The following is a 24,384-nucleotide window of genomic DNA, read 5'->3' on the forward strand; positions in this document are numbered from 1 at the left end:
AGCTTTTAGCTTTGTTGATTGTTGCTATGGTCTCTTTAGTTTCTTTTGCATTTATTTCTGCCCTAATTTTTAAGATTTCTTTCTTTCTACTAACCCTGGAGTTCTTTATTTTTTCCTTCTCTAGTTGCTTTAGGTGTAGAGTTAGGTTATTTATTTGACCTTTTTCTTGTTTCTTGAAGTAAGCCTGTAATGCTATGAACCTTCCCCTTAGCACTGCTTTTACAATGTCCCATAGGTTTGGGGTTGTTGTGTTTTCATTTTCATTCATTTCTATGCATGTTTTGATTTCTTTTTTTAATTCTTCTATGATTTGTTGGTTATTCAGAAGCGTGTTATTTAGCCTCCGTATGTTTGAATTTTTAATAATTTTTTCCTGTAATTGAGATCTAATCTTATTGCACTGTGGTCAGAAAAGATGACTGGAATGATTTCAGTTTTTTTTTAATTTACCAAGATGAGATTTATGGCCCAGGATGTGATCTATTCTGGAGGAGGTTCCGTGTGCACTTGAGGAAAAAGGTGAAGTTGATTGTTTTGGGGTGAAATGTCCTATAGATATCAGTTAGGTCTAGCTGGTCCATTGTGTCATTTAAAGTTTGTGTTTCCTTGTTAATTTTCTGTTTAGTTGATCTATCCATAGTTGTGAGTGGGGTATTAAAGTCTCTCACTATTATTGTTACTATTAATTTCCTCTTTCATACTCGTTAGCGTTTGCCTTATGTATTGCGGTGCTCCTATGTTGGGTGCATATATAATTGTTATATCTTCTTCTTGGATTGATCCTTTGATCATTATGTAGTGTCCTTCTTTGTCTCTTTTCACAGCCTTTATTTGAAAGTCTATTTTATCTGATATGAGTATTGCGATTCCTGCTTTCTTTTGATCTCTGTTTGCGTGAAATATTTTTTCCCAGCCCTTCACTTTTAGTCTGTATGTGCCCCTTATTTTGAGGTGGGTCTCTTGTAGACAGCATATATAGGGGTCTTGTTTTTGTATCCATTCAGCCAGTCTTTGTCTTTTGGTTGGGGCATTCAACCCAATTACCTTTAAGGTAATTATTGATAGGTATGGTCCTGTTGCCATTTACTTTGTTGTTTTGGGTTCACATTTATACAACCTTTCTGTGTTTCCTGTCTAGAGAAGATCCTTTAGTATCTTTAAGTATGTCCTGCCATTCCCTTCTGGCCTGAAGGGTTTCTATTGATAGATCAGCTGTTATCCTTGTGGGAATCCTTTTGTGTGTTATTTGTTGTTTCTCCCTTGCTGCTTTTAATATTTGTTCCTTGTGTTTGATCTTTGTTAATTTGATTAATATGTGTCTTGGGGTGTTTTGCCTTGGGTTTATCCTGTTTGGAACTCTCTGGGTTTCTTGGACCTGTGTAACTATTTCCTTCCCCATTTTAGGGAAGTTTTCAGCTATTATCTCCTCGAGTATTTTCTCATGGCATTTCTTTTTGTCTTCTTCTTCTGGGACTCCTATGATTCGAATGTTGGGGCGTTTCACATTGTCCCAGAGGTCCCTGAGGTTGTCCTCATTTCTTTTGATTCTTTTTTTTCCTCTCTGCTTCATTTATTTCCACCATTTTATCTTCTACCTCACTTATCCTATCTTCTGTCTCCGTTATTCTACTGTTGGTTCCCTCCAGAGTGTTTTGATCTCATTTATTGCATTATTCATTTTTAATTGACTTTTTTATTTCTTCTAGGTCCTTATTAAACATTTCTTGCATCTTCTCAATCTTTGTCTCCAGGCTATTTATCTGTAACTCCATTTTGTTTTCAAGATTTTGGATCATTTTTATTATCATTCTAAATTCTTTTTCAGGTAGATTTCCTATCTCCTCTTTTGTTTGACTTGATGGGCATTTTTCATGTTCCTTTACCAGTTGGGTATTTCTCTGCCTTTTCATCTTGTTTAGATTGCTGTGTCTGGAGTGGGCTTTCTGTATTCTGGTGGTCTGTGGTTCCTTTTTATTGTGGAGGTTTCACCCAGTGGGTGGGGTTGGGACAATTGGCTTGTCAAGGTTTCCTGGTTAGGGAAGCTTGCGTTGGTGTTCTGGTGCGTGGAACTGGATTTCTTCTCTCTGGAGTGCAATGGAGTGTCCAGTAATGAGTTTTGAGATGGGTCTATGTGTTAGGTGTGACTTTGGGCAGCCTGTATGTTGACACTCAGGGCTATGTTCCTGCATTGCTGGAGAATTTTCATGGTATGTCTTGCTCTGAAACTTATTGGCTCTTGGGTGGTGGTTGGTTTCAGTGTAGGTATGCAGGGCTTTTGGATGGTCTCTTATTAGTTAATGTTCTGTGTAGTCAGGAGTTTTCTGGTGTTCTCAGGTTTTGGGCTTAAGTCTCCTGCCTCTGGATTTCAGTTTTATTCTTCCAGTAGTCTCAAGACTTCTCCACCTATACAGCACTGATAATAAAACTTCTAGATTAATGGTGAAAAGATTCTCCACTGTGAGGGACACCCAGAGAGGTTCACAGAGTTAAATGAAGAAGAGGAGAGGGAGGAGGGAGATAAGAGATGAGCAGGAGGAAAAAAAGGGGGACTCAAGAGGAGAGAGACAGATCTACACAGTTCTCTGTTCCCTAAGTGTTCTCCAAAGCCCAGACACCCACAGAGATTCACAGAATTGTATTGGGAAGAGAAGGGGGAGGGAGGAAATAGAGGTGATCTGAGGAAGAAAACGGAGAGTCAAAAGTGGGAGAGAGTAATTAACACACTCCTGAATAAAAATGGGAGCTGAATGTTGGATTCTTAAATGTCCAAAATTGATACCACATACTGAAAAACAAAGATTAAAAATCTAGAGTAGAGGTTAGACTCTTAAAAATACAATATTAAACACAAAAACATAAAAAATTTTAGAAATATATATGAAGTTTGGTTTAAAAATAGGGCTTCTCTTTTTTTTTTTTTTTTTTGCAAGGTTATAGTGAAATGAAAATTAAGGAGTAATAGAGGACTTTAAAAGAAAATAAGAGAAAAAAATTAAAAAAATTTTTTTCCTAATTAAAATAGTAAAAAATATATGAACATGAAAGTTAAGGAGTAATGGGGGAGTAATAGGGAATTTTAAAAGAAAATAAAAGAGAAAAAAGGAAAAAAAATTTTTTTTTAATTAAAAAAAAAAGTAAAAATTCACCTAGGAATTTCTCTGGAGCTGTTGTGGTCAGTGTGGGTTCGGTTCAGTTTCAGATAGCTCCTCGTTCCAGTTTACACTTCTCGGTATCTGTAGGCCCCTTCCAGTGTAGTCGGTGTTATCTACAGGGATTTTAATCTGTTGCTCCGGTCCCTTCTGAAGCAGTTCCCTTTGTTTATTTGGCTTCTGTTTGCCGGTCTCTTCAGTGTCTTAATTTCCACCCTGACACAGGCGGGTGGAGGGGTCTCTTGTTTAGGTTCACTTGTTCAGTTGCGCTGCGGGTAGGGAGGGGCGCTGCAGACAGATATCACTGGCGTCTGTGGGGCGCACTCACAGTGTTCCGACCACACTGGGTTTGCCCCGCTCACGGGTGTGTGCTCTCCCTCATCTACACTGCTCAGGCTCCCGGCTCCATATGGAGCGGGCCCTGGGTTGCGTGCGGTTCCAGTTTTCGGGTTCTCCACAAAAGCGCGGACTCAGTTGGGCCTGCGTTTTGTGCCTTCCCCGGCCGGAGCAGCTCAGGCAGCCAGGAGCTTGACGGGCGCACTCTCCCCGGGTTTCGGTGCACCTTCTCCCCTCCGCGGTCCCAGCCTCAGTTTCCGCCCGCGCCAGTCGGGTGCGTGCGCCTTGTGTCTGTTCTCTAGAGGGAGCTGGCCTCTAGCCGAGACCCTCCCGGCGGATGTCGACCATCCAGAATCTCAGGAAGTCTTTGGTTAGAAACTGGAGGCCTGTTTGCAGTTTGGTAGGGGGTGCCGTCTCTGGGGCCATGTTTGCCCCTTTCCCTTACCCCCTGCTTCCTGCCTCTGGTGGGGATGGGCTGGTCCGTCGCCGGCTAGCTCTTCTCTGGAATTGCTCAGTCCCTTTGTTCTGCGAATGGCCAGCAGTGTGTTCAGGCCGGTTAATTTTCTCTCTCTCTTGCTATCCCACAGTTTAAGTTGCTATCTCACGTCAGCTCCCTCTGATTGCCCCCAGGGCATTCGGGCCTGGTCCTTACCCTAAGCGATGCAGCCCGCTCCTCTCCAGTCCTTCCCCACTGGCTGGTGTGATGGTGGCGGATGCGGGTGTCTGGGGTACTTTTCTACTGGGAGTTGCTTTTAGGCATGTAGTCTGTGGGTTTTATTTATTTTTCCTCCCAGTTAGGTTGCCCTCCGAGATTCAAAAACTTCCTCCAGACCCACCAGTGAGAGGGTTTCCTGGTGTTTGGAAACTTCCTCTATTACAACTCCCTTCCTGGGACGCGTCTCTGTCCCTAGTTCGTTTGTCTCTCTTTTTATCTTTTATATTTTGTCCTACCTCCTTTTGAAGACGATGGGCTGCTTTTCTGGGTGCCTGATGTCTTCTGCTAGCAGTCAGAAGTTGTTTTGTGAAGTTTGCTCAGCGTTCAAATGTTCTTTCGATGAATTTGTAGGGGAGAAAGTGGTCTCCCCATCCTATTCCTCTGCCATCTTGGCTCCTCCCCCACCCCAGTGTTCTTTACCCCAGTAATTTGCCTTGAGGCCTCATCTCTAACTCAGTTCGTCTTCTGTCTCAGCTGCCTCTCTGTTCCCCTCACCTCGTCATGCGAAGTTTGGGTTTATTTTTGCTCATCTGTTGCCTGGTGTTACCAGACTTTCAGCAACAAGTATAAAGAACTTAGTACTTGGTACAAAGTCATACAGTGCTGGCTGTTTTTAATCCTTGGCCACTTTCTATCAGATGAATCATATGAAATTGCTGTTTTTGTATGTCAAAAAGGAAGCCTCATGTTCACAGTGTCATGCAGTTCAACTTTATTGATAGACATACAGAGCAATGATTCTTAGCCATCACTAGGATGCAACTGGAATTAATCTAGACAGCTTTTTACAAAATATGTATACACTGTCCCTGTCTTAGACCAGTGAATCAGAAGCTTCATGGGTCCTGGGTAAACACATTTTTATGAAGCTCCCCAGATGATTCTAAGTCATATTCCATCTTAAAACCACCTATGAGAGAATCTTTCCTTCAGGTGATTTTTCTTTTAATGTAGAAGTTTCTTTTTAATACAGACCTATATGTTTTTTATATAGTCAGTTGTCTGATCATTAACTGAAACTTTAATTTTAATGACTCTACAAATTATGGTCATTTGTTACTTTGAGATATGATCAAACCTCAGATTAAGATTTATCAATACTCAATCTTGGGAAGAAAAATCTAGGTGCTACAAGACATTTTCATGATTTTCAGGGAATTCCAAAACATTTTTTCCCTCTTAGTTTGTAGCACCCCATTATCTTTCATATAACTTAGAATTTTGTACTTTTCAAATGCACTTTTGCCTGTTCATGGAAAAGAGAAGCAACAACAGTAAGCAGGCTACAGTTGAGTAGTAACTCAGTCTGACTCACGTGACTCACAGTGTAGCATACCTACATGATTCATAATTTTAATGTAGCCAAGAAAAAATGGAAAGAACTTCATTTGAAAGTATCTGTCTTTGTTCTCGGATGGTAATTTGTGTATTGTACTCTTATTATTAACCAGTGTTTTGAAATCTCTGGGTAAGTGGGCTCTAGGTAAGTCCAAAATTATGAACAGAATTTTCTACTTTGTTCATTGGTGGCTGTGGACAAGAATATTAAAACCCAGAAAAGAGAATTGCGGGTTATTTTTCTACCTCCCACTATCATGTTCTCTGCACATGAAATGAGCTTGCTCTAGTGGCAAATACACTTTATATATTTAAAAAAAAAAAAAAAGGACAGAGAAGTATAGTGTATAAAAATGAATTCTATATAAAAATGGCTCTTAAAGCTGTGTATGAAGCATTTCGTAAGAAATACGTATGTGCACCAACAGTGGGCAATCTCTGGTGTTGAACTCATACATGTTTTATCAACAAGGCCTGCTGAATTTTTTCTCATGCCTTTTTCTGTTCTTTTTGTTGTTGTTGTTAATTATATGGCTTTTCTCATTGGGCCTAATCATGTGACTGTTATTTTATAGCCTTCTTAGTATCAAGCTATTATTGTATTCCTAGGATAAAACACATTTGACTTAACTGAATTATTCTTTTATTAAGAGGTAAAATTCAGATGTTTGTGTTTTATAAAATTTCTGTGTTCATAAATGCAATTGTGATATGGCTTTTTGGGTACAGTCACTGCTCTTCTGTTACCACTATTATTACGCAAATAAAATGATTTGGCTTCCTTTTCTGTGCTATCCATGAAAATTATCTTTTTATGTTTAAAAGAAATTGCATCTTAACCTGTCTGTGCCCCAAACCCTGTACACAGATCATTCTTACATTTTCTTCCATAGTGGTAATAAACTTTAGATGGTAAACACTTAGGATCTGGATTTTTGTAAAAATCCTGGCTCCATATCAGCAATGAGATTTGGGGTTTGTTAGTCTGAAACTCTGTGTGTGGTTAGTTTGAAACTGAATTTTCTCACAGAAATAATGATTATAAAGCCTTCTGAGAGTTCCATGAGATAATCAGGTAATTGAAAAAATGTCTCACCAAGTGAAACTGTTCATTCTCCTCCAGTGTTTATTGTACCATTTCCAGGTATTATGAGTTTTTTAATCTTTTTTTATTTTGTATTTTTTCTTCTTTTCTGTTCTTAGAATTTTCCTCCCAGTTTCTTGAACCATGTGACTGGTTGAGTGCTTTTTGTAAGGTAGACCTGGAAGAAGATAAAAATTGAGAAATATTAACCCTGGATGACAGGAGCACACAAGTGACCTTTCCCCTCTTCTCTTTTCTCTCCACATTATATATAATGACCACATGTTATTTTTATGATCGTGAAAACTTGATGAGGGAGCTTAAGTCTATGCACCCATTCTTGTGTACTGCGGGCATGCATGGCAAGCTGATCAACACTAAGGGTATGATGAGTATTCAGCAGCATTCAGGATAGGTAGCCCTGGAAGTGAACCTGCGGTGAACAAGTTTAATATGCATGTTGTCATTAAATGAGTTCAGATAATATATTCATTGTCAGAGGAGGTTTTTATTTGAAAAGGTGGTATTTCCTGTATATTTGTTAGGCCATACTTAACAGTAAGCATCTTACAGTACATACGAAGATGTTAACCTGTCTGGAGAGGTGGGCAGTACCTTGCATAGCAGGTCAGAATTTCAAAGGTTAGCAGTTTATATTTTCTTTCTTTCTGTTTCTTCAGCAGCTCCTTGTTATTCCTTTGAAAGAATTGGCTGATTGCCCACAATTCCACAAAAATAGAAGCTCAGCAGGTGGTCTCTGAAAGAGCAGTTGTTGTTGTTCAGTAGCTAAGTCATGTCCAACTCGTTGCAACCCCTGAACCGCAGCACGCCAGACTTCCCTGTCCTTCACTGTCACCTGGAGTTTGTTCAGACTCCTGTCCATTGATGCCATCCAACCATCTCATCCTCTGTCACCCCGTTTTTCTCCTACCCTCAATCTTTCCAAGCACCAGGGTCGTTTCCAGTGAGTCAGTTCTTCGCATTAAGTGGCCAAAGTATTGGAGCTTCAGCTTCAGCATCAGTTCTTCTAGTGAACATTTTAGTGACTGGTTTAATCTCCTTGCTGTCCAGGGGACTCTCAGGAATCTTTTCCAGCACCACAGCTCAAAAGCATCTGTTCTTTGGCACTCAACCTCTTTATGGTCCAACTCTCACAGTCATACATGACTAGTGGAAAAACCAGTTTTGACTATGTGGACCTTTGTTGGCAAAGTGATGTCTCTGCTTTTTTATATGCTGCCTAGGTTTGTCATAGCTTTTCTTCTGAGGAGCAAGAATCTTTTAACTTCCTGGCTGCAGTTACCATCCACAGTAATTTCGGAGCTCAAGGAAATGAAGTCTGTCCCTTTCCACTTTTCCCCCTTCTGTTTGCCATGAAGTGATGGGACCAGATGCCATCATCTTAGTTTTTCTTTCTGCCATTAGAGTGGTATCATCTGCATATCTGAGGTTGTTGTTGCTCCTGGAAATCTTGATTCCAGCTTGTGAGACATCCAGCCTGGTATTTTGCATGATGTACTCTGCATATAAGTTAAATAATCAGGGTGACAATGTAGTGGAGCTTTGATATTCTCCTTTCCCAATTTTGAACCAGTCTGTTGTTCCATGTCTGGTTTAACAGTTACTTCTTGTCCTGCATACAGGTTTCTCAGGAGACAGGTAAGATGGTATGGGATTCCCATCTCTTTAAGAATTTTTCACAGTTTTTGTGATCTACACAGTCAAGAATCTGCTTGCAGTGCAGGAGACATGGGTTTGATTCCTGGGTCAGGAAGACTCCCCTGGAGAAGGAAATGGCAACCCACTCTAGTAATCTTGCCTGTAGAATCCCATGCACAGAGGAGCCTGGCAGGCTACAGTCCATGCGGTCAAAGAGTCAGACACAACTTAGTGACTAAACCACCACCACCGATCTGCAGCCTGTATTTTTGGGGCTTCCCTGGTGGCTCAATAAAGAATCCACCTACAGTGCAGGAGACCTGGGTTCGATCCCTGGGTTGGGAAATCCCCTGGAGGAGGGCATGGCAACCCACTCCATTATTCTTGCCAGGAGAATCCCCAGGGACAGAGGAGCCTAGTGGGCTGCAGTCCATGGTGTCGCAAAGAGTTGGACATGACTGAGGGTCTTAAGTGCTACACACAGTCAAAGGCTGTAGCATAGTCAATGAAGCAGAAGTAGATATTTTTCTGGAATTCCCTTTTTCTGTGATCCAACATATGTTGATGATTTTATCTGTTTCCTCTGCCTTTCCTAAACCCAGCTAGTACATCTAGAAATTATTGGTTCATGTACTTTTGAAACCTAGCTTGAAGTATCTTGAGCATTACCTTACTAGTATGTGAAATGAGTGCAATTGTAGGGTAGTATGAGCATTCTTATAATTCTTATAATTAGATGTCTTTAATACAGCTTTTCATAGTTTTAAAATTTGGAATATTTGAGGAGTCCAAATCAAGTCAGCTCTGAGTTTTAACTCGTTTACAGGGAAGGCCAGCAGACTAAACTAATGTGTCCTACTCCTCTGTAGCCCCAGCTCACTGTGAAATGACAGAGGGGAGAAATTTACAGGCAGAAATTTGTAAATCCATAACAGAGTGGGAACAGATGGAGTGACCATCAGCAAAGCAGACACTTTGCAGGTTCCAGAAGACAGAAGACAGATGGTGCTGATGGATGAACCAGAGTAGAGAAAGCCCCAGAGAAGCAGAGCCGTGAGGGAAGCTGCCAGTGCAGTCTCTCTTTCCCCACAGACTCCTGAAGGGACTTCCAGCTTGAGTCTGTAGCAGCGGAGAATGGAAGAGATGCTAGGACATGGTAGTAAGTAAAAGAGGATATATTAAGAGCTAATTGGATATGCTGCCCACTCACCCAACCCATGCAAAGATTGCACAACATTGGTTACCACACTGATTTTGGAAATCTACTTTCAAAAAACCTTGTTTTTAAACTCTCAGCCTGAGGAGAACTAGGAGTTCTGATGCATGAGCTAGTGCCCCAGATAATACCCTCCTTATTTTGATATTTGGAAAAAGATCCTACCTGTCAACCTGTTCCTTGCCCATGAACTCTGAAGTAAGGCGTTTCCACTAAAATGCCAGTGAACATAGAGTCTGTTACCTCTGCTGATCTGTCATGGTAGCAGATCTACCCAGCAACAGAAGAAACCTGCTACAGTGAACTGGGAAACAAGAGGAAAGAAAGCCTAGCCAGGGGTGATGTGAAAGAATAAAAAGTGTAATATGAGATACTATTGCCTGATGAGTAAAGGATATGATTCACAAAATTCATAAGAACATGGGAAAAATGATAACCCTCTTCATGTAATCAAAGGTGTAATTAGAAACTGTGAGACCATTCCCCCATTATATAATTAGCAGATTTTTTAAAAGAATGTTCATTCCTAATAAGAATGTTGTGAATGATTGTGTAACACTTTTGAAAAGCATTGGACAGTATATCTAATAAACCTTAAACAATCCATTAACTCATTACAGCTCCTTAAAATGTGCCTCATGGAAAGTGTTTTAAATGTAGAAATAAATAGATGGTTATCCATTTAGAAGAACTCTAAACAACCATAATGTCTTATATAAGAGTTTTTAAGTAGACTTTCTACATCTATACGATGATGGGATTAAATTGAATTCAGAAATAAAAATGGCAGCTATAAGGTTAACCAAAAGAACATAGAAAAAGCAAGTGACTTAAGTGGAAAGAGATGCAGAGGACAAACTTGTGTGTTGCAACTTAGTAACATCCTCCCCCCACATCTGTGACTTATTGTAACATCTTGAAGTCAGGGATTCTGAATGGCTCATCTGTGTACCCACCTACCAGCCCCTCCCAATGCCTAGCACAGTATCTGGTTCTTAATAAATACATGTTGACTCAGAAAGGGGGCATAAGAAGAAGAAACAGAAAGGAAATCCAAAAGCAAACCAAAAGATCAGGGAAGCCACTATACAAAGAGAAAGCTAATAACTTAATGAAACATGCCTCCCAAAGTGGGCACTGACAGATGTCTTCATGTAAACCAGAGGCCATACTTAGATTCTTCTAAAGTATTTCATTTGCTAACAACTGTTTACTGTTAAAACTTTTTGTCAGTATTTCTTCTAGTATGTAGTTTGATATGGGGCTCAGACGGTAAAGAATCTGCCTGCAGTGTAGGAGACCTTGGTTTGATCCCTGGGTTGGGAAGATCCCCTGGAGAAGGGAATGGCTGCCCACTCCAGCCTTCTTGTATGAAGAATTCAATGGCCAGAAGAGCCTGGCAGACAATGTCCATGGGGTTGAAAAGAGTCAGACATGACTGAGCAACTTACACTTTAATGTCATTCAGTTAATCAAATGTCCTATTTATTTCTAAGTTGGATCCTTAAGACGTGGGTAATTCAATTATTTTTTCCTGGTTCCACTTTTTTAATCAGAAGAGTTTTCATAGCCAGTATCAGGTTTATAAATATATCTGAGATATTCAAAGTAGCAGTAGTTACACACCTAATTTACAGTTCAGATGCAGTAGAATCTAAAGCAGGTATAAATTGCATAAATCATACTTTTTTTATTCTATTAAATTTAGACTTTGACTATTCATCTGGTTTTGTAGTTCTTAAGTTCAGTAAATAACATGTATTGAATTTTCAAATAGGTAAAATACCTGGTTCAGAACTCAGGATTATTGTTATGTATCTTGCCATAGTTAGCATATGAATGCAGAAGCAAAACATATATTCTTTATAATAATTATTAAATATTTCTAGATAATCTTATTTTTAAAACACATTTAGGGGTTCAAAGACAAATGTTAAAATAGCTGCAAATAATAGTTTGTCAGTCTTTCTCTTCCACCTCTCAGGTTCCACCCTGTTACTTATTTCTCAGCATTGCTGAAATCAAGTCGTACCATGGTAGCGAAACCTCTGGGACTGGAGTAAGAAAACTGCTTATACTTAGGCTATACTTAGATTCTTTTTTTTAAATATTTTGATCTGTTAAAAGGTCAGTATCGATTTCCATCATTTTCTAGCACCAGCTCTTCTCACACACCCCCACTCCCCTAAAAAGGCTGCTTGTTTCTCTTCCTTTCCTTACCCCAATCAACTCCAGCCTTAAAAGGGAAGTTGGGTACTTTGGATTGAATTGTCCCTTCTTCACCCCTCGCATTTGATCTGTCCCCAGACTTGATTGATGTTTCTTATCTTAACGTCTCATATCCATCCCCGTCTTCTCCCTGGTCCAGACCTCACATCACCGTTGCCCTGTATTCTTGCCGCTGTCCTGCCTTCCGCGTCCTGCTCGCGGACTGAAGAGCTCCTGGTGGTTCTCTCTGAGTGCACGCGTGCTCAGTCGCTTCAGCCGTGTCTGACTCTTTGTGACCGTGTGGACTGTCGCCCACCAGGCTCCTCTGTCTGTGGGATTCTCCAGGCAGGAATACCGAGTGGGTTGCCATTTCCTTCTCCAGGGGATCTTCCCGATCCAGGAGTCAAACCCTGGATTGCAGGCAGCTTCTTTATCACTGAGGAAAAAAAACCTAAATTACTGGCATGTAAACTTCTGTATTTAGTCAGTTTTACTTACAGCTTCATCTCTCACCACCACCCCAAAGTTCACCTCATCTGCTGCTGCTTTGTCTTTCAAGTGTCAGCTTAGTCGTGACTTTCTCCTGAGCTCTAGACATTTTTTGTTAGTCTTAACTGTGGTGAGAGCTTTGCCTTTGTGCTGCTGGAAATAATACTGACGGGGGGCTGAATATACCTGGCATATAAAGGTAGGGCCTTCTAAAAAGATGCCTGAATGTTTACATTACCCATACTTAAATGATGTGTATTTAGACATCTTACAGGTGCTATTCATCTTAACCTTAGTTTTACAAACAAACTGAGATCGAAGGAAATAAAGTGATTTCAAGCCTTCCCATGAATTTGAGTCTGTGCTTTGATGTCTGACAACATGTCTGGCAAGTCAGATAAATAAGTTTTATTATGCAGACAAGGCAAATTGTTAAGTCATCTTAACCCTTAACAGAATGTAATTTTTTTTAGTTCAGTCTTTGTTATAATTTTGTGTTCTTATTCAGTGCAGTTTGGATTGTTGGAAAATATTAAGTTATTACATTTCGGAAGTAAAACATTGCCTCAGGGACTTTCTGACTTTGTTGCTTCTTTTGAGCTGATCAAATACCTTAAAATAAAGAAGGACCTTCTAAGAATTCAGGGTATCAGTTACTACTTATATTATGTTTCACTTGGATGTGCTTCCATTTTCTCTTTTAATAATAACTAAGTAATAAGATTTTGTTTATAAATATTCAAAATATAGTAGCTTCTTTGCCATTTAAAAATTGTCAAAGATTGGGACCCCCAAAACATGAAACACAGAAAATTGATAAATTGTACTTCATCAAAATTAAAAGCTTCTTACTCTCCAGAAAACATATTAAGAAAATGTAAAGGTAAGCCACAGGCTGGGAGAAATACTTTCGAGATAATGTTTCTGGTAAAAGATTTGATTCCAGAATATCCAAAGAATTCTTATGAATCACTTAAAAAAAAACCCAATTTTTAAACATGGGCAAAAGATTTTAACTCCAAGGACATAAAATGGCAAGTAACCACATTGAAAGATGCCCAACGTGATTAGTCATTAGGAAAATGCAAATTAAAACCACAATGTAATTACTGCTACACATCCAATAGACCACTTAACATGAAAAGCCTGTGGCTGTGACTGTACCAGGATGGGGAGCAACTGGAAATCTCATACATTTATGTACCATACAGTTTAGCAATCCCACTCCAAAGTATTCCGAGAGAAATGAAAGCTTATAGGTATACAAAGACCGGTACACCTCTGTTTATAGCTTCTTTATTCATAAAATTTTTAAAATAGAAACTCCCTGAATAAATGTGAATTGATAAATTATGCTACTTGCAGACAATGGAATACTGTCCAACAGTTTTTAAAAAAAAAAGCGACACATCCTACCAATACATGTAACAGTATGAATATATCTCAAAAGCCTTAGCTGGGTGAGAGAAGCAGGCACAAAAGACTATGTACAATATGATCCATTTATATATAACATTCTGGAAAATAGGAACTAAGATCAGTAGCTGCCACAGTGGCTGCTATGGGGTGGAGTGATCATAGGAAACTGACTGCAAAGAGGCAAGAGAAAACCTTCTAGGGTGATAGAAATGGTGTGTGTCTTAGATTGTGGTGGTTTTCCATGGCTGTATATGTTTATCAAAGCTCATAAAAAGGGGCAGTATTATTGTATGTAAACAGGTTGCCTTAAAAGAAAATGTTAAAGTCAACTTTTAACATCAGAAATTATCTTCACAAATTTAAGGGTGAAGAAAGCTAGGAGATAGTTCAGATGACTCCTAAGTCAGGTCCTTTGTCTCTTGACTCAGTGGTCAAAAATTTTTTCATTGTGAAGTAATTTTTTTTGTGTGTGTGTGAAGTAATTTTTATATATTATAAATTAATAGTCTTTCTTATTAGTCTAGTCCCTTTACCAATATACAATCTTCTTGTCCCAAGATGAGGATCTACTTTCATTTATCTTCATAAAGTCACCCTTTCTGTTACCTAAGTATTATTATTGTCTTCATGAATATCTTACAGTTTGTTCATTCTGTTCTTAGTTATGTGTTCTTAAGAGTCTTGTTGTAAATTGAGCCTTCCATTATATATTCTAACTGCTTATTTGAAAAGAAATTTATTTTTCACATAATGTATTGATTATATAACCATTTACCTTTGAAATTTCTCATTTGTAGTAATTTTTCAGTTGATTCTTTTGGCCTCACTTTGAAAGCATCATTGATATAAGCAGTGGACTTTGAGTTTTATCAGATATCATTCCAGATCATATAATCTATGACTTTTCTATTAGTATAAAGAATTAGATTGATTTTCTGAAATGTAAAGACATCTTTGTGTATCTGGTTGAATCCCACCTGGTTACCTTTATTCTTTTAATGTGCTGGATTCTAACATCTTTTATTTAGAATTTTTGCATCATATTTGCATTATAGATCACCAGTCTGCTTTTCCTTTAATCTCTCTTTGTTAGGAACTTTACATCAATGTTTAAGTAGCTCTCAAAAAAGAATTTGGAGGCTTTCTGTATGCTGTAAAATATTAAATTGTATTAATAAGACATGTTCTTTAAATGGTTGGAAAAATACACCAGTGATACTATCTGTATCTGATCCTGTAATAAACCTGAATAGACTCAAATCCCTTTCAAATTAGAATTGTGTATCTTGCTTTCTTGGTCAAGTATATTCTAACTCAATTGTTTATTTTCTACTAAATTTCTTTATTGAGCAGCTATTCTTAATGCAGATAGGGATTGTCATTTGTAAGTTGTCTGTATGAACCATTTTTCACTTGGAGGATGAGTCACTAATTTGGCCTCTACCTACTTACGCTTAGTAATGGTTTGTAATGATTTGCTCGGAACTGAACTTCCATGATTATAGCCTTTCATGGGCTATTCAGATTGGAGGGGAAAGAGATGTTTCATTTAATGACTTTTTAACAAAGAATCTCTCAGTAATAACTTCTACCATCTAATGGTTTTATTAAACTAAAATCTAATGATAAGTGTCTTTATTTTGAAAGTCTAAAAAAGGTGGTAATGAACTCTGGAAATAAAAAGATCATTGGGTTTATTGTTTTTAGTGGATAAGGAGTATTGTTTAAGACCTTACTTGGTAGAGTATTCCTTATTGGAGAACTAGGTTGATCACTTCTTAGAAATTTGCATAAAGTGAGACCTTAGAGTTTCTGTTGGAGATCTGTGGTCTGAAGCACTGTGACCGACTTCCTACTGGTGTGGCAGGGTGAATCATGACCCAACCACAAGATATCCATGGTCCCCATAACCGTTGACTATTAACTTCTGTGGCAAAGGGTAGAGGTGTGATGAAGTTAAGGATTTGGGGATGATTTTCTGGATTATCCTTGGGGGCCTTAAATGTAATCACAAGTCTCCTCATCACGAGTCTGCCGGTAAGAGGGAGCAGAGGAAGGTTTGACTGCAGTGAAGGGGAAGGCTGCATGACCACAGAAGCAGAGGTGGTGGTGATGCAGCCGGGAGCCAAGGAAAGCCAGTCCTTAGAAGTAGAAGCCGTGGAGAGCAGATTGCCCTCTGGAGGCTCCAGAAGGAACCTGCCCTACTGACACGTTGAATTTAGCCTCTGAAAATTCATTTTGGACCTCTGACAACAGGAGCTCTTAAGATGATAAATTTTTTGTTGTTTTCAGTTCAGTTGCTCAGTTGTGTCCGACTCTTTGCAACCCCGTGGACCACAGCACGCCAGGCTTCCCCGCCCATCACCAACTCCTGAAGCTTACTCAAACTCACGTCCATTGAGTCGGTGATGCCATCCAACCATCTCATCCTCTGTAATCCCCTTCTCCTCCTGCCTTCAATCTTTCCCAACATCAGGGTCTTGTAGTGAGTCAGTTCTTCATAGCAGGTGGCCAAAGTATTGGAGTTTCAGCTTCAACATCAGTCATACCAATGAACACCCAGGACTGATCTCCTTTACGATGGACTGGTTGGATCTCCTTGCAGTCCAAGGGACTCAAGAGTCTTCTCCAACACCACAGTTCAAAAGCATCAATTCTTCAGTGCTCAGCTTTCTTTATAGTCCAACTCTCACATCCATACATGACTACTGGAAAAACCATAGCCCTGACTAAACAGACCTTTGTTGGCAAAATAATGTCTTTGCTTTTTAATAGGCTGTCTCAGTTGGTCATAATCATAATTTTTCTTCCAAGGAGCAAGCATCTTAATTTCACGGCTGCAGTCACTATCTGCAGTAATTTTGGAGTCCAAAAGAACCCCCTATAAATTTGTGGTATTTGTTACAGTGACAGGAAACTTAATTTGGTATATGTGTATGTGCTCAATTGCTCAGTCCTGTCCAACTCTTTGCGACCCCATGACTGTAGCCCACCAGGCTCCTCTGTCCATGGAACTTCCCAGGCAAGAATACTAGAGTTGGTAGCCATCTCCTACTCCAGCGGATCTTCCCGACCCAGGGATCAAACCCACATCTCTTGTGTCTTCTTCAGTGGCAAGTGGATTCTTCACCACCATGCTACCTGGAAGCCCCTTAGGACAATATGGGTACCTGTTAACTAAACATAGGAGAGCAGGGACCTAGGCCTGTGGAATTCAGCTTCACGTTCTCAGTCCCTAGAACTGTGCCTTATTTATTTTAATAAGGCAAGCACTGAGTGTATTTGTTAATGGAGGATGGGAAGGAGAGAGGGAGGGAAAAGATCATATAATTTATCATTTAAATCAACATTGTGAGCATGGTGTAGGTATCTAGCTTCTGGGTGAAGCAGAGAAATGCAGTAAGGTTGAAAACTTGAAGGCCACCCGTAACCATAGATTCTACAGTATTGTTCTGGGACATCACTTTTTAAAAATAGAACTGCTGTCCATTCAATTGTTCAGTCGTGTCTGACTCTTTGTTACCCCCATGGACCACAAGCATTCCAGGCTTCCCTGTCCATCACCAACTCCCAGAGCTTGCTCAGACTCATGTCATTCAAGCTGGTGATGCCATCTGACCAACTCGAACTGCCATATGATCCAGCAAGTCCACTTCTGGGTATTTCTCCAAACGAAATGAAAACACTTACTCAAAAGATATATGCACCCCCTCATTCATTGCAGCATTACTGACAGTAGCCAAAACATGGAAGCAACCTTAGCGTCTATCAGCATATTAATGGTTGAAGAAAGTGTGGCATATAGGTACAATGTAATATATTACTCAGCCATTAAAAAAAATGAAATCTTGCCATTTGTGACATGGATGGACCTTGAGGGCATTATGCTAATGAAATAAGTCAGAGAAAGATAAATACTATAGGATTTCACTTATATGTGGGATCTAAAAAAAACAAAACCAAGCTTATAGATACAGAGAACAGATTGGTGGTTGCCAGGATTGGGGTGAGGGAGCAAACAGTGAAGGGGATTAAAAGATACACACTTGCAGTAAAAAAATAAGTCACGAGGATGAAACGTTACCCCAGAGGTGACAGGGAGGAGGCAGTTGTGTAATTTAAAAAAAAATTTTAACAGTAAGAGGTAGAAAATAATTGAGAAACCAAATCAAACAATTTGCAGTTCAGGGATCCCTAACTCTTTACTTGCGGAGGGAAAGTACAGATGCATACACATACATGGAGAAGTCGTATTTCTCCATGAGAAGTCTGACTTCCCAAAGAAGTTAGAATTCAGGTTCAGTTCTCTAATTCCTAGTTTGTTTAATGTGCCAGGAAAGTAGTTAATAATATTTTTACCAAGTGGATGTGGGAAATAAGCAGATTTACATTATTAGTTTATTGTATGACTAATTTTAATTTTAAAAACAAGCTGTATGTTCACATTATACAAAAATCAAAATGGTGGTTAGCCAAACACCATTATCCCAAGTCTGTTCACCAGTGACTAGTTTCCATTCTCACAGGCAACCCTGTGTTACCATTTTTTATATTCTTTCGGGTAGATAAACAAGTGAACTTCTAAATTCCCCTTTTCTCATCTTTTTATGCAGTTCATTGCTTACAAGGTGTATTGTTCTGTATCTTATTTTTTTCACTTTACCAATATGTTTTGGCTCCCTCCATATCAGTGGGTAAAGAGCATCTGTTTTTCTGTGACTCAGTGGTAAACGGCTTGCCTGCCAATGCAGGAGACACAGGTTCAATCCGTGGGTCAGAAAGTTCCCCTGGAGGAGGAAATGGCAACCCACTCCAGTATTCTTGCCTGGGAAATCCCATGGACAGAGGAGCTGGCAAGCTGCAGTCCATGGGGTCGAAGAAGAGTTGGCCACGACTTAGCAACTAAACAACAGCAACACAGACTTTTTCTGTGGCCACTAATTAGTTTGTGTTTCCAGTTTATGCTTCCACTGCAGAGAAGGAATGTGCCTGTTTGTCTGCCAGGAAGGAACAAGCTTTTTCTGTAGATGAGGGGAAAGAAAAGATTATTTAGACTTGCTGTCCACATATGTTCTCTGTTGCATGTTCTTCTTAGTTTTCTTTTGTTTACAGCCCTTTAAAATCATAAAGCCATTCTTAGCCACAGACCATACAAAAAGTCGACCAAGGAGGCAGTAGTTTACTGGCCCTTGCAAACATATTGATAGCAATCTGATGGGTAAAACAATTGAGTCCCCATCTGATCTTATTTGTATTTCTTTTATAAGCAAGGTTGAACCTACTGGAGCCATTTGTATCTTATTGTTGATTTTATTTGTAGTAACTTTTTATATCGAGAAATTACCTCTTATCTTTGAAATGGATCACAAAATATTTGCCTCAGTTTATCTTTTCATTCTGCTTATAGAAGTTTTTGCCACAAAGAAATTGTTCTAAGTAGTAAAATTTATCAAAGTTATGCTCAGTCGTGTCCGACTCTTTGTGACCCCATGAACTGTAGCCTACCAGGCTCCTCCATCTGTGGGATGCTCCAGGCGAGAATACTGGAGTGGGTTGCCACTTCCTCCTCCAGGAGATCTTCCCAACCCAGGGATCGAACCCGGGTCTCCCGCATTGCAGGCAGACGCTTTACCACCTGAGTCACCAGGGAAGCTCCAAGTTATGTTATGACTTGGGTTTCAGGTAGTACCTTATTCCTTTCCCATCCTAAGATTATAAAGCAAATGTTGTGAGATTTGTTTTTTCTGGTGCTTTTGTGATTTCACTGTGTCATTTAAACCTGGGATACACTGAACAGTTTTGGATTTTTTCCCCAGAGAGCTCACCAGTTGTCCCATTACCATGTGAATTATCCTCTGTGCTTCCCTCCCCCACTGTCCACCTGAAATGCCACTTTTATTACACGCTAAACTATAGTCTGTACTTGGATCTATTTCTGTATATTCTGATCAATGTTCCGTTGATCTTACCTAGACAGGCTTACTTTTGAATTCCAACTGCCTCACTAAATTGCTCTGTGAATCATATTCCATTGAGGAAATACAGATGCAGTTAAATAAACAGCCAGACCTACCTGCAGCCTGTACGTCTTGCTTCACCACCACACCTGTTACAGAGGACGCAGTGTCCCTGCTCTTGTGTGCCCGGGGTCCCTACTCCTCTGGTCTACGACTAATAGAGTCACTTTGCTCCTAGAGGCACTGTCTCTTCTTCATCATTAGTTTCTGCCTCTTTTAGATGATTGTCTTATAAACATCCCTTAAGAATATTTAAGAAGCAACCCACACTAAAGTCTATGTTCATCTCTGGCCCCGTTTCTCCATTGGTCTTCAAAGCTCGTCTCTGCACCTTCTGTTTTCCCCTCAGCTCACCCCATTCAGGCTATGGTTTCCGTCTCAGTGATGAAATGACTCTTCCCAAGATGACTGGCAGCCTCCATCTGCCAGACTTAGTCATGGCCTGTGGGAGAGATTCCTGTGCTTTCAGCCCTTGCACAACTTCCATTCATTCTCCACACACCAGCCATGGTAATCTTTTTAAAAAGGGATGAAATTACGTCACAGTCTTGCTTACACCCTCTCCAGAGACTTCCCATTACAGTTACAATGAAACTCAAACACCTTTCCATGGCCTTCAAGGCTTCTTATGATTTAGTCTCTGCTCCCTCTCTGTCTCACCTCCCGTTTACGCTCCCTGATACTCATGGACGCCGTCCACTCTGGCCTTCATCCAGCCCCTAGAATGGGGCAAACCCTCTGCTGTCTTGGGCCTCTGCACTTGTCTTTCCCTGTGTCTAGAGTGCTTTTCCCTCAGAGCTGGCTGGTTTCTTTATAAAATTCAGATCTCAGCTCAAATGCTGCCTCATCACAGGAGTCACCCTTGGCCATCCTGGTTAAAGTAGCCTGTCCCCACTGTCTTTATCCCAGTGCCTCTGTGTTCTCCATTGCACTTAGCACCAGTGGAAGAGTCTTATTTCTATGTGTGTTGTCTTAGGTTCTAACATCTAGACCAGGGATTGGGACCTGAGTTGTGGAAAGCCAGGTTTTTTAATTGGGGCTGAGGAGTGTCTCCTTGGTGGGATCTTTTCCTGGATAGCCTCTTAAAAGTAAGGGATCTGCACCTCATAGTTACTGAGGAATGTTTGCACTTTGGGAAACTGTCTTTGGGAATCTCTGCATTTTTTAAGTCACAGACTGAATTGTTAATTTTTCTGAAAGGGAAAGTGTTTTAACCCAGTTGGTGTTACTGCTAACTAATTTTTTGCTTTAAAAGCATACATACTCAACTCTTAGAATATTAATTGATACGGTAACACCCTCAGCTCTTGTGGTATAACTGTTTTAAAAATAAAATGGTAGTTACGTAGCCATGAAGTGATTACAGCTGCCAGCAAGTAAAGATCATAAGAGTGAGAAGTAAGTCATTTCCTGCCTTCATTAGGAATGCCAGCAACAGCATGCTCCATAAACTTTCTTAGATGAGGTGTCTTTTAGACTTCTGCTTATCTGAAGTACACTGTTAATTTTCACTGTTTCTGAGCAGTGGTAATCATTTAGAATCCAATGATTTTGTCCTTCGTGTCCAGGAAAAAGAGGGACTCAATCCTTGTTTATTGAGTTAAATTGAACTACTAGCCTTCAAATGTGGATTCCTTATCATACGCTTCACAGTTCAAGTTGCCTCTACTAAAAAATGTTTATGACATAAGAGTAATAGTATCAAAAATTGCGTATATAGTGTGATCTCAGTTATGCTCACAAGTTGCAGCTTGTGAAAGGTATACTGTGACTCTCTCAAATATGTCTCAACTTACTCCTGTTGTTATATGGATAGCAAGATTTGGGTTTTTTTTTCCTTAAGACTTTTCTGTATTGGGCAGACAGGCAAATGGGCATGATTTCTGGGGCGTCCTGAGCAACATCCAGCTCTTGGGTGCCCTGCATAACCAACGTGTGGAGCACAAACCCAAAGCTGACTGTCCTCACCTGAACTTGTGATGGAATCTCTAGTAGCAGTAACTGCTTTATACCAGTACCATCCAAAGCACTCCCCAGGTTAAGTCAGACTCCAACATTTATTTGTTCCTTTGACATACATGTACTGATGTTGCCAAGTCAAGTAAATAAGCAGACACAGCACCCATATTCAAGTTGCTTCCAGTATTTTAGGAAGAAGACCTATATTAGGAAGAACACACTTAAGCAGTTCCAGCTCATGTTAATGGTTATGAAGGAAAGGTATCATGTACCATGTGAGCACAGAGCAGGGGAGAGCCTAGTTTAGGTGGGGAGTTTCAGGTAAGCTGAAACCTCAAAACTGAGAGGAGTTAGCCAAGAATATGCCAAATGGGGGAAACGGCATGATAAAGGCCAGGAGGCAGAGAAGAGCATGTGAAGAATCAAGAGAGACCAGTGTGGGTCTGATGCAGCCAAACTGGGAGAGATGAATGAGCATGAGATGGAGAAGTGGGCAGCGTAAGGGGCGTTCCTGTGAGTTGCAGCTTGTGAAAGGTATGCTGTGACCGAAACAAGTCAGAGATGCTGAGAAGGTACCTCTAACCTCTAAAGAAGGAACCGCCCCCTCCAACCTCTAAAAACAAAAAGTCTTCTTGCATGGGCCTCCACACAGACTCCATGTTTGCTCTGACCTTACCACCTCTTTTTCTAAGGACTGGCACCATGACCAAAGGTAACTGGGTACCATTAGCGTGCATCACCACTACAGCTAGCTCCTGGGGGAAACTGGTCTTTCCGCACTGAGCACATAAATGTAGTAAACAAATGCGTGTTCTAAGGAAAGTGAGGGCATGCTAGATTCATGTATTTAAGTTAGGTTACCCATCCCATCACAGTATATACAGATGTTCCAGTAACGTGATCCTTGGGAGCTGGGGTGCACAGTGTTAGATTCTACTTATACTTCAACTTCCAAGTTGTCGGGATAAAGTTTCTTTTCTCTCTTTTTTTTTTTTTGGTCAGTTGTTTCTTACTGAAGTTAGAAGAAACGTCTCTTTAATTATTGCCAACAGAGATTAATGTGGAAACAAAGTGATCGTTCAGCCTGCTTTGTAATCTGTGTGACCATATTCTCTTACAGCCAATACTGCATTACTGTCAGAGTGTGGTTGCCCTGGGAAGCTTTCGCTTTCGGTCAGCAAACTCATTACTGAAAACTATTATAAGATAAATGCCCTTGAGTCATATACTTGTCTTATTGCCATGGTGTTTTCTGATAAGTGGTTCTTCCCACAAATGAGCATACTTCATTTGCCATCTGTTTAAAATCATAGCAGAATGGGAACTAGTAACTTGAAGCCTAAGGAACTAGTAACTTGAAGCCTATCTCTTTCATACACTGGAATTCTGACAAAGAATGTATTGAGCATTACTTGTTCTTTCATTCTTTATAGAGTCTTCTTAATCCTTTGGTGAAAACTCTGTGACACGAGATGGCTGCGAATAAGCCCAAGGGTCAGAATTCTTTGGCCTTACACAAAGTCATCATGGTGGGCAGCGGTGGTGTGGGCAAGTCTGCGCTGACTCTGCAGTTCATGTATGATGAGGTAAGCGCCGATGGCATCATGGATGTCAAAGTTGGGGCTTGCACAGAGTATTTCTCTAGCTTAGTTTTGGTTGTGTTTTGGATGGATTCCTTGAGTCTTTGAAAGCTACTGATCATTTTTTTCCTGGTTTTAAATTCAGAGTCAACATTTGTGTACAGCTTGATTTACAAAGTTGAGAGTTCAAGGTCCTTAAAAACGTTATGCTTTTAAAAAACAGAACAAAAGTGAAAACAGTACCTGTCTCTGAGCAATATGTGACTTTTTTTTAGTGTCTTAATAGTGAGACCCACCTTGAATTAATAGAACTGGTAGATATAGTACCTGATTGAGACTTGAGGTTAACATATATAAGGTATCCTTTAATAACTCAATGAAAAAAATCAGTTATTTATTATATATTTGGCCTGGTACTACACTCACCACTAAGCAGGTGAAGGCTGTGTCCCTGAAATAAAATAACTTAACAGGTTACAGATTTGTGTGCATGTATTTGTATTAGACTTTATGGCCCCAAAGTTAAGGTCTCAGCCTATATACAGCAATGTATTTTTTCCATAGAGCATTGTTATTAAGACTAAATGATTTGAGTTGCTAATCAAATTTAAGCATTTTTCCTCAATTCTTCTTCCTCCCAAATAGAAGTAAGGATTTATGGTTACTCTTTCTTACCTGGTTCTCACAACAGTCTTGTGTGGTAGGTAGTGGTATGCTCGTTTTACAGATGAGAAAACAGAAGTCACCCAGCCTGCCCACGTAGAGTGACCTCTGATGAGTAACTCAGTGTTAAACCTGGTCTTCTGAGAAAACTATCCTGCAGATTTTTATCACCCAGTGTCTCTTCATTGCCTGCTCATCAGCATTTCTTCCATACACAGAGAACTTTAAAAAAAAATTTTATTAAGTGTAGTTGGTTTACAATATTGTATTAATTTCTTCTCACACAGAACTCTTAAATCCTGAAGTTGTCCTGCTTATGATAAACAATTTGGAGTGGGAAAATTGAAATGGTATTTTAAATGGAATTGCTAATTTATCTGTTCAGTTCTGTTCTTCATACTAGTCACCTGAATAGCTGCTTTTCTTTAAATTAATCCTTAAATCAGTCCCCTTCTTGACAGTAAGGCAGTCAAAAGTAAGAATGTTCGTATGTCTGATGTTTGATGAATGATTAAGCTTTCATTTAATATTCATAATATTATCAGATACAAT

The 24,384-nt window shown here is 39.8% G+C and overlaps 1 protein-coding gene across 1 annotated transcript in view; it reads left to right on the top strand.

The window, feature by feature from the left end:
* RALA (RAS like proto-oncogene A) overlaps positions 1-24,384 on the top strand; it is a 70,377-nt gene that overhangs the window by 34,042 nt on the left and 11,951 nt on the right. Inside the window, exon 2 of the mRNA XM_020885357.2 lies at positions 23,023-23,175. Within this exon, the coding sequence (XP_020741016.1) occupies positions 23,062-23,175 (114 nt within the window). The 5' untranslated portion in view covers positions 23,023-23,061. The remainder of the gene's footprint in view (positions 1-23,022; positions 23,176-24,384) is intronic.

The sequence above is a fragment of the Odocoileus virginianus genome, chromosome 1, assembly GCF_023699985.2.
Source record: "Odocoileus virginianus isolate 20LAN1187 ecotype Illinois chromosome 1, Ovbor_1.2, whole genome shotgun sequence".
In the NCBI taxonomy this organism is placed as follows: domain Eukaryota; kingdom Metazoa; phylum Chordata; class Mammalia; order Artiodactyla; family Cervidae; genus Odocoileus; species Odocoileus virginianus.